The sequence below is a fragment of the Hyperoodon ampullatus genome (genome assembly GCF_949752795.1).
Source record: "Hyperoodon ampullatus genome assembly, chromosome: 11".
Classification (NCBI taxonomy): Eukaryota; Metazoa; Chordata; class Mammalia; order Artiodactyla; family Ziphiidae; genus Hyperoodon; species Hyperoodon ampullatus.
In genome coordinates, this window is record NC_136924.1 from 70,683,757 (window position 1) to 70,696,538 (window position 12,782).

The window sequence follows — 12,782 nt, forward strand, 5'->3', positions numbered from 1 at the left end:
AGGGTAGATATTTTTATGGCCCCAGTGGTTAAACTCACACAGCAGACCTCTGGTCTCCTCATGCTTGTCTGTGGTTCCCATAAACCTCTGCAGCCTATGAGAGAGGTCAGAACCACACACTGACCACAGCAGACAGGGAGGTGGGGGCCAGGGTAGCATCAAACCCCAGCAAAGATGGACTGCAGGTAATGAGTAATTCGTTACTTAACAACTTCGAAAATAAATAGTGGAGAAACAGATGAAGTGCAGTTCACAAATATCAAAACAAAAGCCATCATCCTCTTCAGGGGCAGGGCCTTTGAAAGCCAAACAGTTTGTTGGTTACCATAGCAACCCAACTGGTGTGCTGGCCAGCTAACCATTTGACCTATTCTGAAGTAGTTTTTATTCGGGGCTCCCAAGCCTGCAAAGGACAGATTGCTCAGCTGGCTTTAGTATCTTTTCACACTTCCTTGTCACCTTCTCTGCAGTCATCTACAGGTTCAATGACCAAGAAAAATAAAGCGTTCACATGACCACCACGAAGTAGAGTACAAACTCCTGCTGCTGTTGCATCTGTCAGAAGTAAGCAGCTTATTCCATTGGCCACTAAGCAATTCTGATTGCCATCGGAGATAGTGTGACCCCTGTCCTTGGCAAGCCACTTAATGGAAGTTCCATGGTAGGAAATAAGTGGAGAAAACTCCTATTCCCATAGGAATAGGCATGGCACTCTAAAATAGCAAAGACTATCAAGGAGATTAATCTTTCTGTAACGTTCAGGGCCACATCACAACATTGGTGAGCGGGAAAGTTCATCTTCTCTTCAATCTCCCGCCGACACACCTCCCATTAACTGCTCCACCTGCCCTCCACCCTCCCAAGGCATCCCCCTGCAGTCTCCTGCAATCACATATCCTGAGGCTGATGCTTTATATATTCTTTTCCCACCTCTCTGCCTTTTTACTCTAGTTTTGGAATAAAATGTTGTATCTCTTTGAGCAATATGCAAGTAAGAGGGGGACATTCTCTGGCCAGGGAATTCTGCATTTCTTAGGTTCAGGGACGGAGTGGGGGTAGGAAAAATATAGAGCACTGGGGTTGTATTGTCAGCCCCACCTCCTTTAAACCTTACTGCACCCCTCCCACTCTCCTACCCTAACACCACCGGCTCCTGGAATCCAAAGCTCTGTTTCAATTAAGGGCAAGAATGCTGGCTGATGAAGTCCTAAGGCCTTCAGGTGTGCTGGGTGAGAGTGATAATGCAACAGCTCACAGTATTGTTGAAAGAATGTGGGCTGAAGTCAGAACACCAGGATCGGAGCACAGTACTGGCCCCTTCCACTTGTTAATTATGTGTATGGACTCTGTGTCTAATTTCCTCTGCAGGATAATAATGGCTATAAAGTGTGATGTGCTCATGTGAAATTAATCTAGCACCATGGTGGAATACCATCAATGCCAATTATAGATGCTAGAGAAATAAAGTGAGATGAGAAAAACAAAACACGGTTTAGCCAAATAAAAGAAATGATACAGCAGTAAATTGTTTACAGGTTGTGCCTAAGTGCCATGCAGCCCAGTAACAGCTAGGTATTCTATTAAATATGTGCTGCAAATTTAATTCAATTACAGTAATCAGATTTACACAGGGCCCTTTGCTCACAATCAAAAGAAAAAAAGGATCCCCTCCATGTCCATGGCTGCTCCAGGAAGAGGGGAAGTGGCATCTCTAATGTGCCTTATGTTATAGTCTCCTGAGTCTGCCAGCTGCCCAGTGTCCACTGGCACCTTCTGTTTAATGCAACTCACACCCCTTCCAGCTCTGTCGATCCCATGGATTCCCAAGTTTGAGCAAAGGGAAATAGGTCTTTCAGAGACAGCTGACAATGTGGCTTCCCTGAGGGGAAATGACAAATGCTGCCTCGGAATGGCGGGCCTTCCCTAGTGGGAAGGGCATGGCAAACCGTATCCATGCAAGTAGGTGGGTGAGAAGGAGGTTGTTTGCACTGACTGAAACAACCGGTGCAAACAGTCAGTGACAGGAAGAGCTGCCAGTGGAACAAGCCAAAAGCTGTGGTCCGTTGTGGGGATTGCTGAAGGGAGAGCACCAAAGCCGCAGGAGTCAGAGGCCAGACAGAAGGTACCCCCCAAAGAAGGCCACCAGGTGACAAGCGCTGGGACGCAGTGGGCCTTTTCATCGCAAGCTCTCCCTTGTGGGGGGCCTCTCCTGCTCTTACAGGGCCTGACTTCTCACAGCAAGACTCAACTAGAGCCCAAACAGGTCTGGTAAAAATGAACCAAGCTGGGCAAAATTCCACTCCATCAGACCAAAGGGCAGAGTTCAAGGGAAAGCCATGATTCCATGTTCATGTTAAGATCACAAAATATAAAAGATGTTCCCCCCAGGTCACCAAATCTGTATCAGATCTACTGTCATCTTAAAAATGGCAGCTCTGGACCCCACTTCAGGAGTGAGGTTTACCCTCTGGGTCAACCACCAGCGGCTGGATATCAAAATATAAGGACATATGTTGGAGGGGCGTGTAGTTTTATGTTTGTTGCCTGGTAATTGTTGGGTCCCAAAACAATAGGCTTGGAAGGAGTCTGGTCCTCCACACCCAACAGAGAGAATATGGGTCACAGGGTGAGGACAAATCTGTACGAGAACTCACCATGTGAATTCAAACCTCCCCACCACACACAAATATTTTAGTTATACTCTGCTAAAGCAGAGAGGCATATCCCGGTGTCGTGGCAAAGCCAGGCGTTTAGTGGCTTCCCATTGCCCTTGGAATGAAATCCAAATCCCCTGACCAGAGCCTACAAGGCCTGGCATGTTAGGGACCCTGCCTGCCAGCTAAATGTCATCATTTGGTGTCTCTGGCCCCCTTGCTCACCCTGACTCAGCCACTCTAGGCTGCTCTCCATCCCTTTTCCCTGCCTTAGAGCCTCTGCACCTGCTCTTTTCTCCACCTGGACCTCTGACACCACCTGCCTTCACCAGTGGCTCTTTCTCATCCTCAGGCCCCAGTTTCACATATACTAAGAAGTTGTCCAGCAAATACTTACTGAGAACCTGCAGTGGGGCAGGCTCAGCAGTGAACTGCAAAGCCCCTGCCCTCCTAGAGCTTACATTCGAGTTGGGGGAAATAGATAGTAAACAAATAAACCAGGAAATGGAGAAAAGAAAGCACAGTTAGGGGTTAAGGAGGAAGGAAGGGGAAGGGAGGGAGGTATTCTTCTATCTAAAGATCGTTTCCAATGTTCTCTGTCTCAGCCTTTGTCTGTTTCCTTTATAATGCCCATAACACTGTGTAACTTTTAAGGTATAGGTTTGCTTGTTATTTTTAATCTGTCTTCCCCACTAGAATACAAACTCCATGAAGGCAAGAACTACTGCTGCCTTATTTTCTATGTATCTCAGCACTTATGGTTGGTGTAGTAGATGCTTGATAAATTTGTTGAATAATTGGATAAAGGAAGGAAGGAAAAAAGGGAGGAAAGGAGGTAAAGAGTAGAAACTAGAGGGAAGAGCAAAGGAATCAGACAGCCAGGAAAAAGACAGGGTGAGTAGAAGATGGTCTCAGTGGATATTGCCCTCAGGTGGACTTTAACTTATTCATGAATAAGGTGTGTGTGTGTGTGTGTGTTGATGGAAGGGTGGGAAATGACGGTAGTGAGGGTAGAGGTTGCCCTGGGTCCATCTAAAAGGTTTTGAAATAGAATAAACAGAGCAAACTTAAAGCTCTCTCACTCCCCTAAGAGGAGGAAGCAGATGCTCAGAATGATTATACAGCCTAGTGGGGTGAGAACTGGGCAAGTCTGCACTCTGAAGGTGGAACTGAGACACTGCCCTTGTTAGAGAGTGAGGAGAGGGACAAATGTCGTCCCTGTGTTCTTGGCACTGCCTTTGGGAGGTACATGTTCTTTGAAAGTTTTTAATGGTTGAAAATGAAGTGACTTTGGTGAGGGTGAATGAAATGAATACTCACATAAATTGCGAGTGGCGATAGGAATTGAAGAATAACACTTTGCCAAGGCAGTTAAGCAACATGTATTAATAACTTTAAATGCCTAATGACCTTAACATTTTACATTGGATGTTTTAAGGAAATAATTTAAAATATGAAAAAGCTTTATGCCCCAAAATAAGCAAAGCTACTTATAGCAAAATTATTAACAAATTGTAGCAGGCAAAACAATCTCGAATGTCCAACAATAGAAGATAAATTAATCAGCGTACATGCACTTGATGGAATAGTATGCAGTCATTAAAAATGAAGTTTATAAAGCCTGAGTAAAGTTGAAAATGCTTCATAAAATGTTAAGTTAAAAAAAGTAAAATTAAAATCTTTATATGTCCTCTAACATAAAATTTACATGGTTATGGTAAAAGGAAACACAATATAATTAAAGCAAAGGTTAAGGGGAAATGTTTCTAAGAATGTAAACAATGGTTCAATTTAAATTCACTTCAACAAATATTTCTGGAGCTGTATGACATGAACTAGGTTCTGGGCTGTGCACTGAGGATAGAGGTGCCCTCACAGAGAAGGACTAAAATACTGTACGATGAGCCACATGATGGGAGAAATTCTGTGGGTTTTTGAAGTACCCAACAGGACCTCCAAACTCAGATTTGATAGGGAAAGGGGGGAGGACAGTCAGGGAAGGTGTTTTAGGGGAAACTAGTATCTAAATTCTGAACTGGAGAGAGAAAAGATGAGAAAGATAAACACAGGTAAGGAAACGGAGGAAAAGGACCAAGAAAGGTGGAGAGAATTCCAAGCAGAGCGAACAGCTTGTGAAAAAGACCAGAGGCAGCAGGAGAAGATGCAGCTTGTTTAAAGAACTGAAGGAAATTCCATTTGGCACAAGTGTAACATGATAGGGCTCAGAGGATAGGAAGCTGAAGAGACAAGCAGAGCCAATGCTTTTGAGTAGTTTGGACACTGAGGGCAACGGGAAGCCTTTGAAGTGTTTTAAGGTCTGTGTTTTAGAACGATCTCTCCCTGGCGCTGTAACTAGATTGGGGGGAAGGCTGGAGGGAAGGGGGCAGCTTTAAAAGCTGTTTCTAGGGACTTCCCTGGTGGCGCAGTGGTTAAGAATCCGCCTGTCAATGCAGGGCACACGGGTTCGAGCCCTGGTCTGGGAAGATCCCACATGCCGCGGAGCAACTAAGCCTGTGCACCACAACTACCGAGCCTGCACCCCAAAGCCTGCAAGCCACAACTACTGAGCCCACGTGCCACAACTACTGAAGCCCACGTGCCTAGATCCCATACTCTGCAACAAGAGAAGCCACCACAATGAAGCCCATGCACTGCAATGAAGAGTAACCCCTGCTCACCACAAAAAAAAAAAAAAAAAAAAAAGCTGTTTCCATAATCTAGGAGAAAGAGAAGGATGCTTTTGTACTGAGGTAAAAGGATTACGGATAATTTTTCCACCTTTGTATAATATTTTTCTGCCATTTTCAATCTTTAACGAGCATGTGTTCTGTTCATAATGAGAAAAATAAGATATTTTAAGGAAGATGAAATTTATGGCATTCTACCTGAAAGTCCCTCTGAGCCTTTGGGACTATCTGCTAAGCCCAGGGCCTGTGTCTGTACAAGAATCCACACCCACATTCTGACCCACAATGCCCTGGGTTTGTGTCTCTACTGAGAGGGTGAAATATTCCCTAGTCCCTGGACTCAAGGTATTTTGGGCAGAAGTAATAGCAACTGAGAAAAGAAAGAGATGGCTTTCATCTCATACATAAAACCCAAGTGTTCATTCATTTGTTCATTCACAAATATTGGGCACCTATGATGTGCCAGGCATGGTTTGAGGCACTGAGGGTACAGAACTGAACAAAATGACAAAGTCCTGGTTATACATCCTAGGGGGCAAGATAGATCACCTACAAATACAAATCCAGCTAACTGTGTTCCCTATTTGATAAGGGAAGATCCTTGTGCCCTACTGCTACTTATTGAAAAGAATGGTTTAGGAAACTTTGAGAAATAATTGCAGGTTTGCTGAGTTATCAGTACATCCATGCCAAATGGGGCAACTGTTCACAGAGAGCTATGCTGCCACGGTGTTTGTGACTGAGTTGAGTAAGAGCGTTTTCAGTATCAATTTCATATGTATGGATGGATATTTACAGATGTAACTCATTTCTCCAAGCCTCCCCAGCCACTGGGTACAAATGAGGTTACAATAACAATAACAACTCACATTTTATTAATGTGCTCTCCTGACCACTAAGGAGGGACCTCAGCAATCTTTTATCCATGCTTATATTTGGAGGCATCCAAGGGAACCTCATGTGTGTTCACAAACAGGCTTTTTATGTTTTTGTACGCCAGCCTCATCAGTGATGTCTGTTACACAAGCAACCATTTGGAGCAGCATGTCACTGTAGCCCTGCATAAGAATTTTGCTTCCCTGCCCAGGGAGCAATTTACAGAGATCCCCAAACAGCAACTGTTGAGATGGAAAAACTCTCTTCAGAAGAGGAAAAATGTCCCTTTCCCCTATCACTATGCAAAGATCCAAGCTGAGTCCATGTTCAGGACTTTGGAAGCATGAGCTTAGGAAATGATTAACAATGTCTGGGTGCACTCTGAGTGGCATTTTCTCACCTGGTCCTGGAAGCAACATTGCTTATGGCCCTTTGTCTCAAAGAGTTCCTTGTAAAAAAAAAAATAGCCCCTTTGGCTTCTGCCTGCAGACCCCTCTCCACTGAGCACAAACCTAGTCCACAGGCCGGTCTGGGGAAGCCCTGTGGTGGCCTCCTCCACTCCCTCTTCTCCACATCAAGCCCCATGCACAAATCCCCCCTCAGGCCAAGCAACTCAGCTGGGGCCCTTTGGGGTCACCAGGTAGGCCCAGGTGTGTGTGGATAAATCTCAATTCAAGACCGGTAGGATGGAGAAAAATCAATTCAAAAAGATCAAGCATGGTTTAGGAGAGTATTAGGGCAGAAAAGTCCATCCCATACCACCAAGAAACGAGGGATTAACAGAGAGGAGAGCAGGCTGGAATCAGTATTATGCCCCTTAGTACACTGCGCATCAGGATGCAGATGTCCCAGCCCAGGTGAAGTACACACCCTCCTTCCTACCTGCCTTGCTGCTGGGCCTGCTACTTCTCACACATGACCTTCTAGTTTAGAAGCCCTGCTACAGAGGACAGAAGGCTTCAGGGAATCAATAAGTGAAGACAGAAGAGATACTGCCAAGAACCATCTCTAAATTTTAATTCTGGGCTGTAATCCAAATTTTCTTTGACTGCAAGCTTTGCCTTGTAGAGGTTCAGAGTCTTTCAGATAGCAACTTTTGGACCTTACTCAGCACTAGAAGGTCAGTTCAGGAACCCACCATCAGTTCCAATGCCACTGATTGAAGTTAGTTATTTATACAAATAGACCTCAGTCCCCTCCCACCCCAACAAGCCAGAGATCCTGAAAGGAGCTCCCAGAGACAGAAACATGAATCTCAAAGGCCAACTCAAGTGCCACTTCCACCATGAGGCACACCTGGAGCTCCCACCCCAGATACAAACTCCTTATAGTCTTGTCTTCTTTCTATAAAGTTCTACAAGACTGTTTTACCTCCCTTCCCTCTGTGGTGCAGTGACTTATATGCCCATTTTCTCTACTACAGGCTAAACTCTCTATGACAGATGTCAGGCTTCATCACTGTAGCCCCAGCAGCACCACACAAAGTCCCTCCTGTAACAGATATTTAATAGGTAATTATGGAGCCAAGTAGGTTCCCAGGGGACTACTTACAAAGGCCATTTTCTTTGGGCCCTAATATGGTAGGCCCCAAGTAGTAGGGAATTCTCACCCAGTCTATTATATTCTTTAGGGACAAACCACAGAGGCTGGGATTCCTTGGCTCAGCATGAGGGCTCCCCAGTCTTTCTGTGACTCCAGCAAAAGTGGTCAAGGATTTTCTGACGCTATCTTTTCTCCAAGTCCCCGCTGGCATGTATTATGGTATAGTCAGGATGTTTTCCGCAAAGGGATAATGACCTACCCAGGGCTGATACCCAGCCAGTCCGAACTTCTATGACATAAAGTCTTATGTCTGTTCTGGTTGGTCAGGGCCTTGTCCCTGGCCTTTCCCACACATCCCTAGGGTCCAGTTTCCCTGAACTCCCTCTGAATGCTCCATTGCTTTTGTATACCCTCTTCCCTCCATCAGGCAGACCCGTATTCATCCTTTGAAGTCCAGCTGAAGAGTCACCTCCTGTGTGGAATCCCTCTGACCTCTCCTCATAGCAGGGAACATTCTTTCCTCTACCTTCCCCCAGCCCTCTGCATACACTTGCCTACAGCACTTATTCTAGGCTGAAATGGCTTTTTGTTTCCATCTCCCCCACTTATGTGAGCTTACATTTCACTCATCTTAGTAGATCCAGCAAAACACATTGCCTGGCAGGAGAAGGAGCCCCTCAGCAAATGTTTCATGAATGGAAGAATGAGCATGACCCTTGCAAATGTTTTCCAAAAAAGAAAGCAAGGAAATCCCCCAAGGCACTCGAAATTAAAGTTCTTATTATTTTGTTATCTATATCATGTCTTGCTTTTTCAATTTAAAAATAATAATGGCTAAGATTTATTGAGCACTTGTTAGGTACATTATCATATTAAAATCCAAAGCAACCATCTGAAATAGAGATTATTATTACCTTGTTTCACAGTTGAAGAAATGGAAACTGAGAAAGATTAAGAAGGGTATCCAGATCCACATAGCTGGTAAGTGGGCGTCTGTTTGGTACGAACGCCTGCTTTCTCAGCTACCAGACTTTCCACACAGCCTTTCTAATAGGAATTACAGTATGAGCATTTTCCTATCTCTTTAAGCTATAATGTGTTTATTACATAAAGGACACGTTTCAACATATGACTCTAGTACCTTGCTACTCAAAGTGTGGTGTGCCCACCTGGTGGCTTGTTAGAAATGCAGATCTCGGGTTCCACCCCAGATCTACTGAATCAAAGTCTGCATTTTAACAAAATCCCTAGTGATGTGTATGAACACTAAAGGTTGAGAAGCACTGGTTTAGATCAGGAGTCCACGAACAACAGCCCATGGGCCAAACCCAGCCCATCCCCTGTTTTTGTACAGCCCATGAACTAAGAATGGTTTTTACATTTTTAAATGGTTGAAAGTTTTTTCAAAATAAGAATACTGCTGTATGGTATGCGAAAATCATATGAAATTCACATTTCAGTGTCCATAAATAAAGTTTAATAGAAACACATTTTTTGTTACTTTCTGCCTGTGGTTGCTTTTGCACTACAATGACTGGCAGACTTGAGTAGTTATAACAGACTGTATGGCCTGCAAAGATATTTGCTATCTGGTCCTTTACAGACAAAAGTTTGCCAATCCCTTCCCAACTCTATCCCACATTCACTGCCACCAGCTCATAATGGGAGTAGGAAAAAGGGCAGCCGCCACTCGGGAAGACTAAGGAGGAAACAGTATTCCTAGGGAGAGCCAGAGTTCAGCTGAGGCTAGGGGGCTGCAGGAACTGCTGGAAGGGGATTTACCATGGAGTAGAAGTCCAGAGGGAGAGGGAATAGGGCTGAGCATATGGTGTGGTAAGACAGTGGTGGTTAGGAAGAGGAAGCACAGAGCAACAAGAAGACCAGAGTCCAGAACACAGCCAGTGTGGGGAGTGAGCTCCACAAAGGCGCATGGGAAGGCTGGCCAAGGCCGAAGATGAAAAGTCAAGTGGAGTTCTCAGCCTCAAGTTTCCCCAAGGAGCACAAGTGCAGTTGTTTTGAGACTGCTGCAAGTTGAAGGGTCGGGTGTGTCCCAGTTGTTGAAATTGGCGGACTTTTCCTGAGGTTTCCAAACTGTGAGGGTGAAAAGGCATTCTCATCCTTCAGAAGAAATTGTAAACTTGATGTCTATAGGGATGAAATTAGCCCTCTGCACCTTTATCTTGAGATGGAATCGGCGGCCTAAGTAAGGAGCTTGTTACATATGCAGACTCCCTACCCCACCAGAAAGAGCCTAATTCAGTGGGAATCTGAAGAGAACTACTGCTTCAGTGAATGAAAGAACTCAGGCCTCTGGAAGGAGTCAGCTTGAATAGGTCATGCTTCCGAAAGTGATCATTTATATGAATGAGAGATTGGTTTCTGGTTTCTGATGGCACATAGGACATCAAGAAGAGGCAACAGCATTAGAATTGATGGGCTCTATCTGCTGACACCAAGAAGCAGGGAAACGGCAGGGGGAAAGCTGCAGGCATCTGGGAAACTCGAGGAAAGGCATTAGCTAGAAGAAGGCCTGGGAGGAGCTTGGGGACTGAAGCTAATGGTTCCAATCCAGAGGACACCACCAAATGAGACTCAGATCACACAATGCCAGAGAGCAGATACACCTGCCTCTCCCTATGACATGAGGATCTCAAATGATACTTGACAGGTTAGGCTGCTCAGGGCTCAGGGCTCAGGGCTCAGGGTTACCATAGGCAGGTGGCAGATCTAATATGTATTTACGTTGCTTTTCTGAACTTTTAAATATTTCACCCCTATTCCACTGTTCCCAGGGTCTTTCATGACTGTCCCCTGAATATTTATTTTCTCAGGTGCTAGATGGGGGGCTCAGTGCCAATTAAATTATGACACTGGACCCCAAGGAATCGCTGACACCAAGGTAGATATGCAGGGGCAACTTATTTTTCACAAGTTACAAAAATAAAAATGTAAGACAGTGTGACTACAAGGCATCATCTCATACATCAATAATTCACTTTCCTAAAAAAGATGGATATGGAGAAGAAGGACAGGATGGGAAATTAGTGCTTTTTAAAATCTGCTTTGGAGCCGCCTTGCAAAAGCAGTCATCTTCTCTATTTTTCTGTGTTTCCATTCATTGAAGGAAACCATGCTGGAAACCACCACATTTGATGCACAGCATGCAACATCTGTCCAAACTGTTCTGGCTTCTCATTGAGACATTGGTTCAGCTTTTGCAGGCAGCACCTTGCTGTCTTGAGACAAAAAACATTCCCAGGCTCCTTAAGCTATTATGTAGGGTTGCTATTACAACTGAGTGTACTTAAACGGACTCTCAGCCCACCCAGAAGTATAGGTCTGACTCTTAAGGATAGTAAGTCGGAGTCAGATCCAAGAAAGGCTGACACTCCTTGCCCAGTTATTTTTAAACCCCAGAGGCTGCTTCTGCATATGATATCCCTTATGTAACTTCTTTTTGCAAAGACCCCTCTGCTGCCGAAACCCAGCCTCCACACCCATCCCTCCCCTCCCCGTAGCATCAGCACAATGACACATGTGCTGCTCCACCCCGCTGTGAACTTGCCAACAGTTTAAGGATGTGCTCATTGAGTAAATAAACACACAAAAATGAAGTTGGCTTTTGTGCAACCAGCTTTCAGGAGTTACATTTTGCTCCTTTAGGTTTAAAATTTCAGTGCAGTGGGATAAGAAAATTGCCCAACATCTACTGCAAAGCTGATTAGGAATTTCCATCACTAGAAATAGCATTATGTTACTTTGGGATAAAAGATTTTTTAAATTTATACTGCAGCTTCCATGTATATTTATATTAATCTAGAACAATCCTACTGGTTTCTGTATACTGGATTTATAAATGTTTGATAAAAAATCATATATTAAAACTTTTAAATAATTTCTAACAATGACCATCCACTCCAAAAAGTGAGAACTAACTAATGGGATTTTGCTTCAAAGAACCTGGCCTATTACATATGACATTAGATATTCATCTATTTAAAAAGCTGCAAATGTCAATGAAAGAACAAAGCTGTCAAATGCTAGGAGCATTTCATTAAGAAAACAGCCTGAAACACTGATGGGATTTTGATGAAGTTAGGGACTCAGACAAGCTTTACCTGCCAGTAAGACAGCTATTTATACTGTTTTTGTTGTTACCAAAATGCCAAAAGAGCAGAAAACAGCAATATGCTAACCTGAATTGAAATTTTTCCTTTTCTACATTTCTGCTGGCCCAGTCCTATTGTAAATAAAACCTTTATCTAACTAAATTAGCATCAACTTCAATGGAAAATTGTGACATCGGTACTATAGTTAATTTGACGCCCACAGCCAGGCTAAGAGAGGAATAGAATGGATAATCAGCACATCTAGTAATTTAAAAGGATCATTTTAGCGATTTCTTTTAATCTTGTCTACAGCTAAGTGTTTCAGGTAGGGATGCTTTTGGCTGTAGTTAACTGAACATCCAAATAACAATAGTATAAAAAACAGAGTGTTCCAGTTGCTGGATCCCACCCCAAATTTAGTGGCTTAACATTTATTTTGCTTATGAATATGCAATTTGGGAAGGGCTTGGGCAGGGGCGGGGGGCGCAGGGAGAGGGTGGTTTGCTCTCCTTGGCATCAGCCAGGGAAGCTTGAAGACTGGGGGCTGGAATCCTTTGAAGCCTGGTTCACTCACATGTTTGTCAATTCTTGATGGAAAGGCAGACCTGGAGGCTGGGACAGCTGGGGCTCCTCGGGCATCTCGATCTCTGTGTGGTCTCTGACGTGGTTTCTCCAGCATGGCAGCTTCAGTGTAGACTGACTTCTCACATGTCAACCCAAGGCTCCCAAGCTGCATAAGAGAGAGAGGGATTGATAACAAAGCAGAAACTGTATCACCTTTTATGACTTGGGGAGTCATGCATTATTACTCCTACTGCATTCTGTTCATTGGAAGCAAGTCATTAAGGCTGGCCTATATTCAAGAGAAGAGGAATTAGACTACATCTTTTGATAGGAGGAGTGTCAAGGAATTT

At 44.2% G+C, this 12,782-nt stretch overlaps 1 protein-coding gene across 1 annotated transcript in view; it reads right to left on the minus strand.

Moving 5' to 3' along the window:
- The window catches only part of MDM1 (Mdm1 nuclear protein), a gene marked incomplete at both ends in the record, with an annotated part of 70,180 nt that extends 57,673 nt beyond the window's left edge, over positions 1-12,507 (minus strand). Inside the window, one exon of the mRNA XM_079714960.1 lies at positions 12,443-12,507. Within this exon, the coding sequence (XP_079571086.1) occupies positions 12,443-12,507 (65 nt within the window). The remainder of the gene's footprint in view (positions 1-12,442) is intronic.
- Positions 12,508-12,782: the final 275 nt, after the last annotated feature.